This window comes from Erythrolamprus reginae, chromosome 8 (genome assembly GCF_031021105.1).
Source record: "Erythrolamprus reginae isolate rEryReg1 chromosome 8, rEryReg1.hap1, whole genome shotgun sequence".
Lineage (NCBI taxonomy): Eukaryota > Metazoa > Chordata > Lepidosauria > Squamata > Dipsadidae > Erythrolamprus > Erythrolamprus reginae.
Window position 1 is genome coordinate 53,057,838 of NC_091957.1, and position 19,424 is coordinate 53,077,261.

Sequence of the window (19,424 nt, forward strand, 5' to 3'; positions counted from 1 at the left end):
TTATTGATTCACCTGTTTAATAGGTTTGCTATCAGGTGTGCAGCAAGAAAACACATTAAAACCCGTTATTGCTAGGAAATTTTACAACTTTTGACAGAATCACAATTTTAGGCAGTTATTTAAAGTGACACACAGGAGAAAGAACCATGCTGGCATATTATACACTGCTCAAAAATAAATAAATAAAGGGAATGTTCAAAGAACACATCCTAGATCTGAATGAAGGAAATATTCTAATGGAATGCTTTGTTCTGTACAAAGTTGAATGTGTACAACAGCAGGTGAAATTGATTGTCCATCCGTGCTGCTTCCTAAATGGACAGTTTGATTTCACAGAAGTTTGATTTACTCAGAGTTATATTGTGTTTTTTCAGTGTTCCCCTTTATTTTTTCGAGCAGTGTATTTTGAGATTTGGAGAGAGGGAATTTTTGCTCTACGTTTGGTCCTCTTGCAAGCTTTTCAGGGATCTAAGAAAAATATATTTTAAGACTACATTTCACGGGAAAACTCTAGCACAGGGGTCCCCAACCACCGGGCCGTGGACCAGTACCGGGCCGCGGGGCATGTTGCACTGGTCCGTGGAGTCAGCAGCTGCCGGCCCTCATGCCGCCACCCCCTCCCTCCAGCGCTTCACCTCCTGCCGGGCAAGAGGCCTCGGGAGGCAGGTTCTGCCGGCCACAGGACGATGGACGGGACAGAGGGGTGGGAAGGACCGAGAGGCTCAAGCCTCTTTTGGCTTCTGCCGCGGGGCGCTTTTGCGTTTTTGGCTGGGGGGAGGCAGGAGGGCCAGCCTGACCCCCTGTCTCCAGCGCTTAGCCCCCGTTGGGCAAGAGGGCTTGGGAGGCAGGTTCTGCCAGCCATAGGGCGATGGCGGGAAAGAGGGGCGGGGAGGACCAGCACCCCCATGCTTAATCCCGCCCCCAACCACACCCCTTTCCGCCCCCACCGGGCCATAGAAAAATTGTCTTGCTGAAACTGGTCCCTGGTGGAAAAAACGTTGGGGACCACTGCTCTAGCAGAATCCAAGCGGCACATAATCTCGGACTGACTTTTTCCATTTCGGAATCTAAGGCAGGGACGGACAGGTAGGTTGGCGAACAGGTGCTTGCTGTTTTGCATAAGTTTAAAAGTTCAGCCACCTTATTCGAACACCTACCTGTGGAAAGTCAGCTTGTCAGGGACGTTTCCGATCTGGTCCCCATCAACTAGCTTTCTGTGGATTTTGATGGTGAGGAGCTCTCTTTAGGCGCTTCTTCCTCCTCACCTGTGCAATTCCACTCCGGCTATATGCCCCGCCAAAAATCCCTACATCAGTGATGGCGAACCTATGGTATGGGTGCCACAGGAAGCCATATCTGCTGGCATGCGAGCTGTTGCCCTAGCTCGGCTCCAATGTGGATGTGTGTGCCAGCCAGCTGATTTTTGGCTCGCATGGAGGCTCCGAGAGGGCGTTTTTGGCTTCCAGAGAGCCTCCAGGGGGATGAGGAAGGGCGTTTTTGCCCTCCCAAGCTCCAGGGAATCCTTTGGAGCTTGGGGAGGGCAAAACAAGCCTACTGGGCCCACCAGAATTTGGGAAACAGGCCGTTTCTGGCCTCCAGAGGGCCTTGGGAGGGGGAGCTGTTTTCGCCCTCCCCAGGCATTGAATTATGGGTGTTCGTGCACGATAGCGCACGCACATTCTCTCTTGGTACCCAAGGAAAAAAAGGTTTGCCATCACTGCCCTAGGTGACCCCCAACTTCAGGATACAAGATTGTCTTATCATGGACCCCTTGTTCTCCTTCCTTTGACCAAGGAAATATTTCCACATTGCTGATCTGAGCTTCGTTATTAGGCTGCAACGGCGGCTGTGGAAAAGGAAGGGATGGATTTTCACGATTGACCAATTAGGACAGAAAAAACAGAGACACCATTCCAATAGTTGGAGGAGAGTATTTGTAACTCAGGGTTGGAGTGTAGGGTCCTTGATGCTCTCGGAGCTTGGCTGTTTCCTTGGAGACGTTTCATGGCCCAACTAGGGAATATCATCAGTGCTAGAAGGGTGTGAGGTTTGTTCTCAGGTTACCTATCTGAAAGCAAACTCGCTTCCCCTGCAGCACTGCTGATGTTAGCTAGTCGGGTCTTGAAACGTCGGCAAGAAAAGAACCAAGCTTAAGAGAGTTTCATGGTGCAACCGTTGGCAATCAATGAGAGTGGGTGGATTTTTTATCAGCTTGGGAGGTTGTCCGTTTGCACAGACCATCTTGATTAAGGAAATTATGTCCCATTTTCCTTGAGTCTGGGGCCCTTTGGCAGCAATTTCACGGAAGACAAGGTAGCTGGCTGGGAATCTGAGTGCCCCCTTTGGCTGGGAAGCTGCTTTTAGAAACGCATCCAGAAGCCTAAGCGTTTCTTCGTCCAAAGAGCCTTAAGTCTTGCAGTTCCTTTGGTCGCAAACTCTGGTCTACGCCGGGAGTAAGTGTGTAGCGTAAGGGGGAATCGGTGTAACCATTCCGGTAGAGGCAGACCCGTTTGCAAAGTTCAAAAGTGCTGAACATGATCCCAAAATAAGGGACGATCTGGATAAACAAACACGGAAAGGTAAAATTTAATTAAATTCAACTTAATTTTTTTTATTTTATTAGAAAAAGAATAATTTTATATACCAATATGAATTACATGCAAAAATGTACACAGCTTGAAAAACAAGAGAGATGACCTTGCTCTCTTTACGTGGGTGTTTTGGCTTATATATTTCTAAATTGTTTGCAGATTTCGATATCATATATGCTTTTACAGTTTAACTCTATTTCTTATGGTAGTAATCATAATGGGTTAAATTAATAATAAAGACTTTGTTAATAACAAATAAAAATCATTTTAGATCAAAATAATATAGCTTACTTATCCTTAAGGCAATTATCGTTTAACTCAAGTTTACCTATTTCTATTTTAGCATATTTTAAAAAGGTTTCCTTCTTTGTTCCCATAAGGTCTCCTCAATGCGGTATATTTGAATTATTTATTTTCCTTCTTGATTGTTTTTGCAACCAATTGTACCATTTGTCCCAGTCTTCTTTCTCTTTTATCTGCATAGTTAATCTTAATCTTTAATTTAATTGAAATTACCTTGAAACGCAAATATTTTTTCTGACTTAAGAGACCATTTTATTCCTAGAAGGACGATCTGCGGGAAAATACTGTAATCTTTGATGGTTAGATCTGGCAATTAATATTTTATTTTTTTAATTGGAAGAGAGCTTTTTTACAGCGTAAAACACAAAGGTGTCTATTCAATTGTAACCACATTTTAACAAGCCACAACACATTTTTAACTTGCTTATGTATTATTATTTTTAAAAGATATTTTGTATCGGCTGTGTCTCTTTAAACATTAAAAAAGAAAAGTTATCTATCTATCTATCTATCTATCTATCTATCTATCTATCTATCTATCTATCTATCTATCTATCTGACTTCTATGCCAGCTTACAACATATAAAAAACAGTAGGTTACAATAAGATTAAATCCAATTAAATTAAAATTACATAACTATAACTAAAAGTTATCTATCATCTGTCTGTCTGTCTGAAGAAACGCAAAATTTACACACGCACTCCTGACAATTCAAATAATGTGTGTCTAAATTTTCACATTCGTACCATTACTCTAGCCTGAGAAAAAAAAATGTGTTGCATTAGTTTCTGTGCAACCCTTGTATTCAAATGGTCACTAAATTTACAGGACTACCTGCAAACGAAGAGATAAGGAACTGCAAGATTGACGTCCGTTGGAATAGACCAGGAAAGACTCGAAAACTTACCCTGAGTAAATTGGCAGTAAGTCCATTCCAGAGGGCCAGAACTCCTTTGCTTTTTACCGTCTGTTTAAAACAATCGATCACGCCAGTAAAACGGACATCAACCCCTCCAGAACAAGGCAGGCAAGGACTCTGGGCCTGCTCGGGAAGAAAAGACAGAAGGCGTTTAAAGCAGTGAAATTGATCCATTTCCAATCTAAAGTTTAAAATCTACAGAGTGAGCGCCATCACTCTGCTTAACAACTAATTCCCACAATACTTAATAATAGTAATAGTAATAGTAGTAATAATAATAACAACAACAATAACAATGATGATGAGGATAATAATAATATAACAACTTTACATTAAACATGCTGTTATTACTGTTATTATTATATTATTATTATCTCTTTTATTCATTAAACATGAAACTCAGTCAATTGAACATTTTTTTAAAAGTGTCACGAATTATTATTATTATTATTATTATTATTATTATTATTATTAATAATTATTATTAATTAGATTTGTATGCTGCCCCTCTCCGAAGACTCGGGGCGGCTCACAACAATAAAAAAAAAATTATAGCAAAAGAAATCTAATATTAAAAGAAGCATATAAAACCCTATCATATATTTAAAAACCAAACAGCACATTCATACCAAACATGAAACAAAATATTAAAAAAGCCTAGGGGAAAGGTGTCTCAACTCCCCCATGCCTGGCGGTATAAGTGAGTCTTGAGTAATTTACGAAAGACAAGGAGGGTGGGGGCAGTTCTAATCTTTGGGAGAAGTTGATTCCAGAGGTCCGGGGCCGCCACAGAGAAGGATCTTCCCCTGGGGCCCGCCAAACGACATTGTTTAGTCAATGGGACCCGGAGAAGGCCAACTCTGTGGGACCTTATCGGCCGCTGGGATTCGTGCGGTAGTAGGCGGTTCCGGAGGTACTCTGGTCCAATGCCACCACCACCATCACTAACATAGAAACATAGAAACATAGAAGACTGACGGCAGAAAAAAGACCTCCTGGTCCATCTAGTCTGCCCTTATACTATTTTCTGTATTTTATCTTAGGATGGATATATGTTTATCCCAGGCATGTTTAAATTCAGTTACTGTGGATTTATCTACCACGTCTGCTGGAAGTTTGTTCCAAGGATCTACTACTCTTTCAGTAAAATAATATTTTCTCATGTTGCTTTTGATCTTTCCCCCAACTAACTTCAGATTGTGTCCCCTTGTTCTTGTGTTCACTTTCAACAGCAGAGTTGGAAGGGACCTTGGAGGTCAGACAGATGGTTATCCAACATCTGCTTAAAACGTCCAGAGTTGGAGCCTTCACAACTTCTGGAGTCAAGCTATTTCACTGATCAACCGTTCTGACTGTCAGGAAATTTCTCCCTAGTTCTAAGTCGCTTCTCTCCTTGTTTAGTTTCCACCCATTGCTTCTTGTTCTACCCTCAGGTGCTTTGGAGTTAGACTACATGACCTACAAGGTCCCTTCCAACTCTTGCTAAATCTGTATAGTACTAGAGAAATGATTCTGAGTCTCCATCTTTGGCCTCCTTCCCAAACAAATGTGTTTTGATGTTTTTTGCGGCACCCTGTTGGAATGCCAGAACTTACAAGTTAAGCTGTGAAGGGCTGACCTCATTTCCTTTCCATTATTTTTCCACTTCGTGAAGCTTTGAAGATACCAAACAATACCTTCTGAAGCTCAAGAGTCAAACCAGACGCTCGGGAAGTAATGCACAAGGCAAAATTAATTGCTCCCTTGTTCCACTCCACATCTAAAGGATCGTATTTTTTTTTAAAAAAAACCATAACCCCTCCTGTTTAAAAACTCCTTGAAAGTTTTTATTTATTTATTATTTATTAATTAGATTTGTATGCCGCCCCTCTCCGTAGATTCGGGGCGGCTAACAGACAATATGAACAGACATTCTTAAGAAAATTTTAGAATGTGCTGAGCTTGATATGATGACGAGAAGATTAAATAACCAAGAAGAATCAGAATTCTATCAGGTTCGGCAAAAGGTATATATTTGGTGGGATACAAAGAAAAAGAGATAGTTTTATTGTAATAGTATTTTAAACATATTAGCATTTAGTAGTTATATTGCAGTTAGACGATGATTATTCACGAACTGCAGAAGAAACAATTGCTGCCAACCTGCCTTCCATTGAGGACCTGTATACTGCACGAGTCAAAAAGAGGGCGGGGAAAATATTTACTGACCCCTCGCATCCTGGACACAAATTGTTTCAACTCCTACCCTCAAAACGTCGCTACAGAGCACTGCACACCAAGACAACTAGACACAAGAACAGTTTTTTTTCCCGAACGCCATCACTCTACTAAACAAATAATTCCCTCAACACTGTCAGACTTTCTACTAAATCTGCACTTCTATTCTACTAGTTTTTCTCATCATTCCTTTCACCCATTTCCTCCCATGTTGACTGTATGACTGTAACTTGTTGCTTATATCCTAATATTTTTATTAATATTGCTTCTTCATTGCTTATTTGACCCCTATGACAATCATTAAGTGTTGTACCACATGATTCTTGACAAATGTATATTTTATTTTATGTACGCTGAGAGCATCTGCATCAAGACAAATTCCTTATGTGTCCAATCACACTTGGCCAATAAAATTCTATTCTATTCTATTCTATATAAATGTGAATTCCTTCTTTCCTCTACTTTTACTCTTTTGTCTTTTTTTTTCTTCCTTTTCCTTTATTTTAGCTCAATTTAAGTTAGAATTTTAAAACTTTTATATATGTTGCTAAATATTTGAGATGTGTTTTTATTTACCACTTTATAAATGATATTTCTAAGTATTTTTATAGATGGTGTTAAATAACGACAAGATTTATTTTTTTCACTTTAAAAAAAATTGAATGTAAAGATGACTTCTACTCTGAGCGGAGCGATTGTAGTGCCACTAAATGTTGCGTGTTATGTTTGTCATGTTTGTCTATGCAATTTAATAAAAATATTTTTTTTTAAAAAAGACAATATGAACAAATCTAATATTAAAAGTGATGTAAAAAACCCCAATTTAAGAAACCAATCATATATACAGACATATGCATAAATTTTATAAGCCTAGGGGGAAGGGAATACAGTGATAACCTTCTGTCTTACAAACGCGTCGTCATACAAACTTTTCGAGATACAAACCCGGGGTTTAAGATTCTTTTGCCTCTTCTTACAAACTATTTTCACCTTACAAACCCACCACCGCCAGTGGGATGCCCTGCCTCCAGACTTCCGTTGCCAGCGAAGCACCCGTTTTTGCGCTGCTGGGATTCCCCTGAGGCTCCCCTCCATGGGAAACCCCACCTCTGGACTTCCATGTTTTTGTGATGCTGCAGGGGAATCCCAGCATCGCAAAAATGAGCACTTTGCTGGCAACGGAGGTCTGGAGGTGGGATTTCCCATGGAGGGGAGCCTCAGGGGAATCCAAGCAGCGCAAAAACGGGTGCTTCGGCTGGCAAAAGGGGTGAATTTTGGGCTTGCACGCATTAATCACTTTTCCATTGATTCCTATGGGAAACATTGTTTCGTCTTACAAACTTTTCACCTTAAGAACCTCGTCCTGGAACCAATTAAGTTTGTAAGACAAGGTATCACTGTATCTCAGTTCTATATTTTGGTTGTATGTGTGAAAAACGGTCCTTTTTATTAATATTGCACGTTTCCTCATTGCTTATTTGACCCCTATAATCATTAAGTGTTGTACCTCATGATTCTTGACATTCTTTTATGTACACTGAGAGCATCTGCACCAAAGACAAATTCCTTGTGTGTCCAATCACACTTGGCCAATAAAGAATTCTATTCTATTCTATTCTATTCTATTCTATGTCTTCTTAGCACAATGCTACCTCTTTCAGAGCCCGCTATGGTAGGCTGGCATGCCAACTGACCAAGATCCAGAGAAAGAAATTTTAAAAACGTGCCCATAGGGAGGGCTTAAAAATAAACGCCGCTTCCTCTTTCCTCTGACCTTAGATAAATCAATCTGCAACGACAGATTCCAGAGGTGATAAGCCTAGAGGATCAACTGTGATTTGCAAACTTGGCAGTTCATGTTTCGTTTATGGAAAGATGACCTGCTGGGCAAAGCTTCAGCAGATGGTGCCAGCCAAGCAGACAAATTCCATGTTTATAAAATATGCCCGGGTGGCGCAGTGGTTAGATTGCAGCACTGCAGGCTACTTCGGCTAACAGCTGGCTGTAGTTCAGCAGTTCAAATCTCACCACTGGCTCAAGGTTGACTCAGCCTTCCACCCTTCCCAGATGGGTAAAATGAGGACCCAGATTGTTGGGGGCAAGAGGTTGACTCTGTAAACCGCTTAGAAAGGGCTGTAAAAGTACCAGGAACTGGTATATATTATTACTATTAGGTCCCACAGAGTTGGTCTTCTCCGGGTCCCGTCAACTAAACAATGTCGTTTGGCGGGACCCAGGGGAAGAGCCTTCTCTGTGGCGGCCCCGACCCTTTGGAACCAACTCCCCCCAGAGTTGCCCCCACCCTCCTTGCCTTTCGTAAAGTTCTTAAGACCCATCTCTGTCGTCAGGCATGGGGGAACTGAGACATCTCCCCCGGGCCTATACAGTTTATACATGGAATGTTTGTGTGTGTGTTTGCTTTTAATAATGGGGGTTTTAGTGGTTTTTTTTTAATTATTAGATTTGTTTTTTACATTGTTCTTGTTATTGTTGTGAGCTGCCCCGAGTCTACGGAGAGGGGCGGCATACAAATCTAATAAATAAATAAATAAATAAAATAAATAAAATAAATTATTATTATTATTTACTAGATTTGTATACCGCCCCTCTCCGTAGACTCGGGGCGGCTCACAGCAATGATAAAAACAATATATAATGACAAATCTAATAGTTAGACTCTAAAATAACAATAATACCTTTAAAAAGTCTAAAAAACAAGAAACCCCAATATATGAAAAACATACATACAGTCATATCATACACAGAAACTACATACGCAGGGGGAGATGTTTCAGTTCCCCCATGCTTGATGACAGAGGTGGGTTTTAAGGAGTTTATGAAAGGCAATAAGTATATAAGTCTAAGTGCTGTTGCTATTGCTATATGCAACCTGCCCTTTCAACCACCGGTAGTCCTGTGTTCATTTAGGGGCTGTTCCAAGCAGTGAAGGGTTGCAAATTTCTTTACTACCACACAGCTCACATTAGAGAAACATCTTTCAGCTGTGGCGAGGGGGACGTTCACCCAGGTTCGCCTGGTGCATCAGTTGCGACCCTATTTGGACCGGGACTCACTGCTCATAGTCACTCATGCCATCATCACCTCAAGGCTCGACTACTGTAACACTCTCTACACGGGGCTACCTTTGAAAAGTGTTCGGAAACTTCAGATCGTGCAGAATGCAGCTGTGAGAGCAATCATGGGCTTCCCTAAATATGCCCATGTCACACCAACACTCCGCAGTCTGCATTGGTTGCCGATCAGTTTCCGGTCACAATTCAAAGTGTTGGTTATGACCTATAAAGCCCTTCATGGCACTGGACCAGATTATCTCAGGGACCGCCTTCTGCTGCACGAATCCCAGCGACCAGTTAGGTCCCACAGAGTGGGCCTTCTCCGGGTCCCGTCAACTAAACAATGCCGCTTGGCAGGACCCAGGGGAAGAGCCTTCTCTGTGGCGGCCCCGGCCCTCTGGAACCAACTCCCCCCAGAGATTAGAATTGCTCCCACCCTCCTTGCCTTTCATAAGCTTCTTAAGACCCACCTCTGCCACCAGGCATGGGGGAATTGAGATTTCTTCTCCTCCTAGGCCGTTACAATTGTATGCATGGTATGTTTGTATGTATGTTTGGTTTTGTATATTAAGGGGTTTTTAATTCGCTTTTAGTATTGGATTATTATTGTATACTGTTTATGATTGCTGTTAGCCGCCCCGAGTTTTCGGAGAGGGGCGGCATATAAATCCAATAAAACTGGAAACTTGAAACTTGAAACTGTGGGCATGGCTTATTGTGTGGGTGTGGCTTGATGGTCATGTGACCAGGTAGGAGTGGGTTGACAATCATGTGACCAGAGGGTGCCTTAAAGGTCATGTGACTGGGTGGGAGTGGCTTACGGACCAAGAAAAGTTTTCGAACAGGCGCTTGGACTCTTTTTCAGTTGATTCACTCACATTACTTGAATAGCCACAAAAAGGACAAATGATAGACAGCATGATTTGCTGAGGAGCACAGGAACATTGGAAGGTTTTGTGCTGAACCCACAAGGTTCAGTAGGATAACAGACTAGGCAAGTAGCTCGATTTTCTCAAATGGTTATAAAAGTTCAGTTCTGGACAGTGATTAAAAACAGTTTCCCCAATAACAAGTCAAAAACATGCGAGTGCTGGAAATTCAGTTTCTGTGCATGCTCAGAGGGAAAAAAATTGGAAAAAATTCCCCCCCAATTAAAACATTTTTTTAAAAAAAGATTGCAGCGTCCACGGACTGGCATTGATTGAACTGGTTCCGTGACATCATCATGAGGTCACTAGCAGGTTACTACCACTTCAGGCAAACTGGCCCAAACAGGAGAAACCTTCTGCTGTAATGTTGCACCTTTCCGACCACTAGGGGGCACCCTGCTGCTACTTAAATCTACTGCTGACTTAGAACTTCCTTTCTGTTGCAGAATTTCCTTAACAGATGTCTTACTTAGCAATTTTTTCCGGGTGTTGGTGGTGGTAATTTTTTATTTATTTTTTTCTATCAACATACATTCAAACAATACAGTATACCATCTATTTTTCATGAATAAAATGCGGTATTTTGTTAGTAACTAATATCAATCATCAAAGTATTTTGCAAAACTTTTTTTTCCTAATTTTGTCATCTGGTTACATACATCATCTTTTAATTAAATCCCCTCCTTAATGTTCCTTCTAAAGTATAACATTATGCCATAGTTCCCCCTTCCTCTCTTTATTCATTTTTCTATAAGCTAAGAAAAGCTTATATAACAAAAAAGTTTAAAACAAAACAAAACAAAAAATAAACACAAGCCAACTTCTTCCCCATTCTAAATAGTACATTTAACTAATCCCAATTTTTAAAATTATTTCCAAAATTTCTGTTGCTAAGTGAGAAGCTGGTTAAAAATTCTGCAATAGAAAGAAAGGAAGTTCTAAGTCAGGAGTAGATTTAAGTGGCAGCAGGGTGCCCCCTACAGGTTGAAAAGAGGAAATACTTTCTTCTCCAACTTAGTGACTGACCCAAGTTACAACAGCACTGGAAAAAAGTGACTTAAAATCATTTTTCAGATTTATGACTGTCGCAGCATCCTCCTGGGCACTTAATTTACATTTTGGATGCTTGGCAACTGACTCACATTGATGAAAGTTGTTATTTATTTTTTTGATTGGACTTATATGCCGATCTTCTCCGAGGATTGCAGTTGTCAAAAATACAAATATCAAAAAAAAATTCCCATCAGCCACCCTTAAATACCTACGGGAAATAATAATAATAATAATAACAACAACAACAACACTAATAATAATAACAACAATAACAACAACAACAGCAGCAGCAGCAGCAGCAGCAGCAACAGAGTTGGAAGGGACCTTGGAGGTCTTCTAGTCCAACCCCCTGCTTAGGCAGGAAACCCTACACTAATTCAGACAGATGGTGATCCAACATCTGCTTAAACACTTCCAGTGTTGGAGCATTGACAACTTCTGGAGGCAAGCGGTTCCACTGATCAACCGTTCTGACTGTCAGGAAATTTCTCTTCAGTTCTAAGTTACCTCTCTCCTTCTTTAGTTTCCACCCATTGCTTCTTGTTCAACAATTGATCAACAATTCCCTAGAGTTAACAAACTACAGACTATTTCCTTTTCCCATACAAGCATTCTTGTCTTTTTTCTTAGTCTTCTAACATGGGCATCTAACCCAGGCTCATAGTCTTCCTCCTCATCCTCTTAGAAACATAGAAATATAGAAGATTGACGGCAGAAAAAGACCTCATGGTCCATCTACTCTGCTCTTATACTATTTCCTGTATTTTATCTTAGGATGGATCTATGTTTATCCCAGGCGTGTTTAAATTCAGTTACTGTGGATTTATCTACCACGTCTGCTGGAAGTTTGTTCCAAGGATCTACTACTCTTTCAGTAAAATAATATTTTCTCACGTTGCTTCTGATCTTTCCCCCAACTAACCTCAGATTGTGCCCCCTTGTTCTTGTGTTCACTTTCCTATTAAAAACACTTCCCTCCTGGACCTTATTTAACCCTTTCACATATTTAAATTTGTTCTTCTCTTCTAAGTCAGGGCCTACTGTTTATTTATTTTTTTATTGGATTTGTATGCCGCCCCTCTCCATCTCTGCCACCTCTGGTGGTCCTTCAGGTTCATCCAGGTCTATTTCTCACTCACTCTCACTCTCTGCATCAGCTGGAAAAAACCACTGGCCCAAGGATACCAAGATAGGCCTGGCTCATCCTCCTTAGAATCTATCATGACCAGAGTTGCTCGAGGACCACTCACATCGCTTGGCATGTGTGAAAAGGTTAAGACTTACCTGTATTTTCCTCTTGACCGTTTCAAAGGGGAACGAGAAAGTTTGGGCCACCACCGCGGCCAGACAGCCATTGAAGAAGTTTTGCATTGGCGTGAAAGGGAGGTTGGGTTGACCCCAGAGTTCATCCAGGTGAGTGTAAACAAGGAAGGAGCCAACGGAAAACGGAATGGCACCTGTTGGGGAAGACAATCGAGGTGGGTTTGGTTAGGAATATCCAGAGGCAGGGACATAGCTATCAATACTGATCTCCTGTATATTTTCTTTTATGTACGCTGAGAGCATCTGCACCAAGACAAATTCCTTGTGTGTCCAATCACACTTGGCCAATAAAAAATCTATTCTATTCTATTCTAGAACTGTGATGGCGAAACTATGGCAGGTGTGTAATAGGTGGCACGCAGAGTCATATAAAAAGACACACGAGAGTTTGCCATGACCAGATTATCTCAGGGACCGCCTTCTGCTGCACGAATCCCAGCGACCAGTTAGGTCCCACAGAGTGGGTCTTCTCCGGGTCCCGTCAACTAAACAATGCCGCTTGGCGGGACCCAGGGGAAGAGCCTTCTCTGTGGCGGCCCCGGCCCTCTGGAACCAACTCCCCCCAGAAATTAGAATTGCCCCCACCCTCCTTGCCTTTCGTAAGCTACTTAAAATCCACCTCTGCCGCCAGGCATGGAGGAATTGAGATACTCTTTTCCCCTAGGCCCTTACAATTTTATGCATGGTATGTCTGTATGTATGTTTGGTTTTTTTATATTAATGGGTTTTTAATTGTTTTTAGTATTGGATTATTATTGTACGCTGTTTTATTATTGCTGTTAGCTGCCCTGAGTCTCCGGAGAGGGGTGGCATACAAATCCAATCAATCAATCAATCAATCAATCAATCAATCAATGTTTCAGCTCCAGCGCCCCTGCTGAGCGGCTGATTTAGGGCCTTGGGAAAGGCCCTTTCGCCCTCTGGATGTTTCAGGTAAGCTTCCCTGAAGCCCCGGAGGCAAAAAAAATAATAAATCATCACGTTCCCAGGGGCTCTGTCATTCTTACGCATGTATGATTTACGCGTCATCAAAAAACGTCATCAAAAAAAGCACAACAAAGGATGTTCTTTCTGCACCAACTTAGGAAGCTCAAACTGCCCAAGGAGCTGCTGGTACAGTTCTACAGAGGAATCACTGAGTCTGTCATCTGCACCTCTATCACTGTCTGGTTTGGTCCTGCAACCCAAAAAGACCGACACAGACTTCAGAGGAGAATCAGAACTGCAGAACAAAACAATGGCTGCCAACCTGCCTTCCATTGAGGACCTGTATACTGCAAGAGTCAAAAAGAGGGCGGGGAAAATATTGACTGACCCCTGGCATCCTGGACACAAACTGTTTCAACTACTACTCTCAAAATGTCGCTACAGAGCACTGCACACCAAGACAACTAGACACAAGAACGCCATCATTCTGCTAAACAAATAATTCTCTCAACACTGTCAAACTATTTACTAAGTCTGCACTTCTATTTCTACTAGTTTTTTCTCACCATTCCTATCACCCATTTCCTCCCACTTATGACTGTATGACTGTAACTTGTTGCTTGTATCCTAAGATTTTTATTAATACTGATTGTTTCTTCATTGCTTGTGATATGCTTGTGTTGTATGATTTTTAAATGATGGGCTTTAGATAATTTTAATATTAGATTTGTTACATTGTATACTGTTATTATTATTGTTGTGAGCCGCCCCGAGTCTTCAGAGAGGGGCGGCATACAAATCTAATAAATTATTATTATAATTATTGCTTATTTGATCCCTAAATCATTAAGTGTTGTACCTCATGATTCTTGACAAATCTATATTTTCTTTTATGTACAATGAGAGCATATGCGCCAAAGACAAATTCCTTGTGCGTCCAATCACATTTGGCCAATAAAATAATTCTAATTCTAATAACAATTTATTTATTTATTTATTTTTATTTATTTATTTATTTTTATTTATTTATTAGATTTGTATGCCGCCCCTCTCCGTGGACTCGGGGCGGCTAACAACAGTAGTAAACAGCATATAACAAATCTAATGTTTAAAATAATTAAAAACCCTTATTTAAAACCAAACATACACACAAACATACCATGCATAAATTGTATAGGCCTAGGGGGAAAAGGGGTAGTTCAGTTCCCCCATGCTTGACGACAGAGGTGGGTTTTAAGGAGCTTACGAAAGGCGAGGAGGGTAGGGGCAATTCTGATCTGGTTCCAGAGGGTCGGGGCCGCCACAGAGAAGGCTCTTCCCCTGGGTCCCGCCAGACAATTGATATCAATTGATCGAAGAGAGGAATCTTAAATACCTAATACTGACAACGAAACGCCCCGATAAAGTGCAGAGGCTCCTTCCTGGTGGTAAATCATATACAAAGCATGAAGAATGCCTTTGTAGGGCGGCTCCAGTCGGTTCTGCACAATTAACCGAGTCTTGACCACTTCGGTTGGGTAGGTTGCGATGGCCGCCATCATTCCCGCCAGGCTTCCAGCCATGATGGCGTTCCACTGGGAAATGTGACCCAGATCATCCATCAGCAACATCACGCATCTAAAGAAAAAAAAAATGAACAGAGGGGGTTTAAAAAAATCATATTTTTAGCAGGGTGCTGTTTTTGCAAAACAGTAGTTTCAGCTCCGATCCAGCTCAAGCTAGAGGTCACCATATCTCGTTTTTGGGTGAGAATAGATACAGTGTTCCCTCGATTTTCGCGGGGATGCGTCTGAGACCACCCGCAAAAGTCGAATTTCCGCAAAGTAGAGATGCGGAAGTAAATACACTATTTTTGGCTATGAACAGTATCACAGGCCTTCCCTTAACACTTTAAGCCCCTAAACCTGCAATTTCTCATTCCCTAGCAACCATTTAGATTATTACTCACCATGTTTATTAAAGTTTTTTTAAAAAAATATTTATTAAAGGTGGACGAAAGTTTGGAGATGACGTATGACGTCATCGGGTGGAAAAACCATGGTATAGGGAAAAAACCCGCAAAGTATTTTTTAATTAATATTTTTGAAAAACCGTGGTATAGCCATTTCGCGAAGTTCAAAGCCGCGAAAAATCGAGGGACCACTGTACTGTATTTTTCTCAATTTTTTTTAAAAATGTAGTTTTAAAAGCAAAATAGAAAACACAAGTATCACACATACTGTAAACATATTTACATTTTACAATTCTGTGCCTTACATTCTTTATGCATTCATATCCAATGACCTAAGTGCCAAAGCCCACTGCAACAACATCGCCAAAAAGGATTCAAGTGTTGTTTACCTAATCCTATGTAGCTTCTTCTCCGGTAATCTCACACTACTAACTTTGCGCATCCGTCTTTGCAAGAGGTGTGGCTTCGGGAAGCTAAAAATGGCTGTATTCGGTGTATAAGATATGTTAGTACTCTGTCCATAACAGTTGGGTTGACAATATACTGTATAAACAAGCTAGCAATAAATGTTCGTTTGTATTGAAGTACTATAGCTGTAAGAGGTAGTGTTGCAAATTGCCATTAGAGGGAGCCAGAAAGCATGATTCTCTCTGCTCTCTCTGTTCTTTCTGCTGATTCACTGTAATTGATGTAGTAAGCTCAGTGTTAGTTTGATGTACTGTATTTGTAAGCTGTAATGTACGTCTGATTTGTAAGACAACGACAGGTTTGTAATATTACTATAAGACAATTGACGGAGATGTTGACTGTTTAACCTGACTGTGCCTAAACACTATTTTATACACTTTAATGTATCTGGTGATAAGGTCTTAAGCATAAAACTTATCAGGAAAGACTTAATGAACTCAATCTTTATAGTCTGGAGGGAAAGGGGGGACATGATCAAAACATTTAAATATGTTAAAAGGTGAAATAAGGTTCAGGAGAGAAGTGTTTTTAATAGGAAAGTGAACACAAGAACTAGGGGACATAATCTGAGGTTAGTTGGGGGAAAGATCAGAAGCCACGTGAGAAAATATTATTTGACTGAAAGAGTAGTAGATGCTTGGAACAAACTTCCAGCAGACGTGGTTGGTAAATCCACAGTAACTGAATTTAAACATGCCTGGGATAAACATTCTAAGATAAAATACAAGGAATAGTATAAGGGCAGACTAGATGGACCATGAGATCTTTTTCTGTCGTCAATCTTCTCTGTTTCTTGTATGACTGAATAAATTACTCATATTTCCTGGATATCTGCTGGAATCACAATGTTTCCTCTGCGCATGTCCTTGATAACTCAAGGGTTCTCTGCACACTCCTTAACAAGATGCATCAAAATTAGCATTCCGTCCAAACGACAATAAAGTTATTCTGAGTCTAAACCCACCAACAAGGCTGGAAGACAACATTAACTCCGAAGACCCCTGTCTCCACTCCCACCCCAACTATCTCCCCAACACTCTCCCCATCCCATATACTCCTCCCCATTTCTCTTAGTTGCTACAAGTATTTTTCCTTCAGGGCCATCTTAACAGCATTATTGGGCCCCGGACAAAGTAGTGTAATAAAAATGTAAATGGTCAATAAAACTAAACATACAGTATATTTGCATGTTAGTATTAATAAAAATGCAGTAAAAATATCATAAAATGCAACATTTATTGCTGCATATTTATTACATTTAATAAAATAATAAAAATGCAGTAAAATGGAATAAATATGTTGCTGTATTTAGATGATACAAGGAGTATTGAAGGTTTAACATACACAGATTGGTATTTATTTATTTACTTATGTATTTATTGGACTTTTATGCCGTCCCTCTTTGAGGACTTCGAGCGACTTACAACATAGAATGAACAATATACAATATCTGAGATCCAATTAATTAATTTAAAAGTCTAAAAAACCCCAAACCATTCACTCAATATTTTCTCAACACATTCGTCAGCCCGGGAGTAGTATCTAATGACCCCAGGCCTGGTGGCATAAATTAATCTTAAGTCTCTTTCCGAAGGTGAGGAGGGTGGGGGCAGTGCGAATCTCCAGGGGGGGGCACTGATTCCAGAGGACCGGGGCCACCACAGAGAAGGCTCTTCCCCTAGGTCCCGCCAAATGACATTGTCTAGTTGATGGGACCTGGAGAAGGCCGACTCTGTGGAACCTGACCGGTCACTGGGATTCGTGCGGCAGAAGGCGGTCCCGCAAGTATTGTGGCCCGATGCCATGTAGGGCTTTATAGATCATGAACAACACTTTGAATTGAGTCTGGAAACCAATCAGCAGCCAGTGCAGACCACGGAGTGTTGGAGAGATATGTGGGTGTCTGGGCAAGCTCATGACTGCTCGCGTGGCTGCATTATGGCCAATTTGCAGTTTCCGAACGCTCTTCAAAGGTAGCCCTATGTAGAGAGCATTGCAGTAGTATGGGCCCCCTCTGCTTTTGGGGCCCATGGGCAAGTGCCCATCAGGCCCACGTGGGTAAGACAGCCCTGTGAATCCTTCTGCTTCCCAAACGAGACCAACAGGTCCAACCTGGTTGGTAAATCCACAGGTCCCAGGTGGGTGGTAAATCCTCAGTAACTGAATTTAAACATGGCCGGGATGAATATAGATCCATCCTAAGATAAGATACAGGAAATGGTATAAGGGCAGACTAGTTGGACTATGAGGTCTTTTTCTACCCTCAATCTTCTGTATTTCCATGTTTCCATCTTCTAACTTGTCAGCCTAGTTTTACTCTCCCGGCCCGCTCGAGTACCCGATCAAAGAGCCCTGACCGCTGCTTGGTGCCCCTTCCTTCCCTCTCTCCACCCTCGCTTACCGGCGGTAGGAGGCGAGCTGCACAGCGCTGTAAGGCAGGAGGCGCAAGCAGGCGGTCAGGTTGCCTTTCCAGAGCGCGCCGGGTCCCTCGGTTCGCCAGAGGCTCTTCCCAGCTTGCCAGAGGCCGGTCCTTTCCCTGGGCATAGCCCCGACCTGGCCCAGCACGGTGAGCACTTCCAGCGGGGCCGTCAAAGTGTGGCTGGCCGCCCCGGCCAGCCCGGCGCATCCCAGCCGCTGCAGCGCCGTCAGCCGCCCGTCCCGTTTCCAAGTGGCCATGGCGCACCATCGCCAGCCGCCGGCCGGGACGGTGGCGGAGGAGGCGACGCCCGCGATCCGCCGGGCAGGGCGGTCGCTCGGTCGGTGGGCCGGGGGCGGCGTCAACTAACCAGCCAGCCAGCCAGCCAGGCCGAGCGAGCGGGCGGGCCCGAGACAGGAAGGGGAAGGGCGCGGGAAGCGGGCCGCCCTCCCCGGGGTCCCGGTGCGCAATTACGCGCGAGCGGAGCGCAGGGAAGCTTTGCAGCAGCGCCGAGGAAGGACCCGCTCGGGATCGCGGGCGGGGATGCTGATGGTGATGCTCGGCCGGCTGGGCGACCAGCCTTCCGGAGAGGCGGCGGGTCTCTAGGCCGGCCGTCTTGGGGCTCCCGAAGGGGGCGTCGCCAGCTGCGGAGCGGCGGTGGTGATGCGCCCTGCGAGTAACAGGGAGAGCCGGTAAAGGAGAGGATATTTGTTACTTCGGGGTGGAGAGGATGCTGTCGGAGCTTGGGGGGGGGGGGGGGTTGGCGGACGTTTCAGGACCCGACTAGGTAACATTATCAAGTGGGGTGCCTGGAAAGGAAGAGGAGGAGGAGGAAGATGTTGTTGATGATGACGACAATGGTGGGGTCCTTGGTGATCTGAGCTGGGTTGCTTTTTTGCACATATTTCATAACTCATCTTTTTAACATCATCAGTGTTAGAAGAAAGTGGGTGACTAGAGAGGAGGAGGAAGAGGAAGATGTTGTTGATGATGATGATGGTAGGGTCTTTGGTGCTTGCTGAGCTTGGCTGCTTTTTCATAACCCATCTAGGTAACATCATCAGTGTTAGAAGAAAATGGGGTGTGTGAGGAGGAGGAGGAAGAGGAGCCTTGATGGGCTCCTACGGGTACACTCAGGTACGCAGAACTGGTAGAAAAATTTTGGTCAGGTATGCAAGGTAGAAAAATTTTGATATTTTTTTTTCTTTTTCTCCCTTGTGGCCTCTGGGTATGTTTTTCCCATCAAAATAAA

General features: G+C 42.6%; 2 protein-coding genes across 4 annotated transcripts in view; one reads left to right on the plus strand and one right to left on the minus strand.

The window, feature by feature from the left end:
- Positions 1 to 18,570, minus strand: SLC25A43 (solute carrier family 25 member 43). Its single transcript, XM_070759930.1, has 5 exons — positions 18,158 to 18,570; positions 14,713 to 14,954; positions 12,372 to 12,544; positions 3,803 to 3,937; positions 1 to 2,557 (listed from the first exon to the last, which is right to left on the minus strand). The coding sequence occupies exons 1-5, from the start codon at positions 18,430 to 18,432 to the stop codon at positions 2,381 to 2,383; spliced, it is 1,002 nt and encodes a 333-aa protein (XP_070616031.1). The 5' UTR covers positions 18,433 to 18,570; the 3' UTR covers positions 1 to 2,380.
- Positions 18,209 to 19,424, plus strand: part of LOC139171577 (A-kinase anchor protein 17B-like) — a 27,663-nt gene continuing 26,447 nt past the window's right edge. For 2 of the 3 annotated variants that reach the window (XM_070759917.1, XM_070759923.1), the window contains exon 1: positions 18,527 to 18,864. The gene's annotated coding sequence lies outside the window, so the exon portion shown is untranslated. Of the gene's footprint in view, positions 18,323 to 18,526; positions 18,865 to 19,424 lie in introns of those variants that run through there. The other variant, XM_070759924.1, reaches the window with a different exon arrangement.

Excerpts from the sequence above, each read along its gene's own strand:
- SLC25A43 (XM_070759930.1), bottom strand. The coding sequence starts at position 18,432 with ATGGCCACTTGGAAACGGGACGGGCGGCTGACGGCGCTGCAGCGGCTG. Across the intron at positions 12,545-14,712 it reads CGTTTCGTTGTCAGTATTAG|GTGCCATTCCGTTTTCCGTT; the intron begins GTATTTAAGATT and ends CTTCCCCAACAG. Across the intron at positions 3,938-12,371 it reads CGGTCAAGAGGAAAATACAG|GCCCAGAGTCCTTGCCTGCC; the intron begins GTAAGTCTTAAC and ends CTTCCCGAGCAG.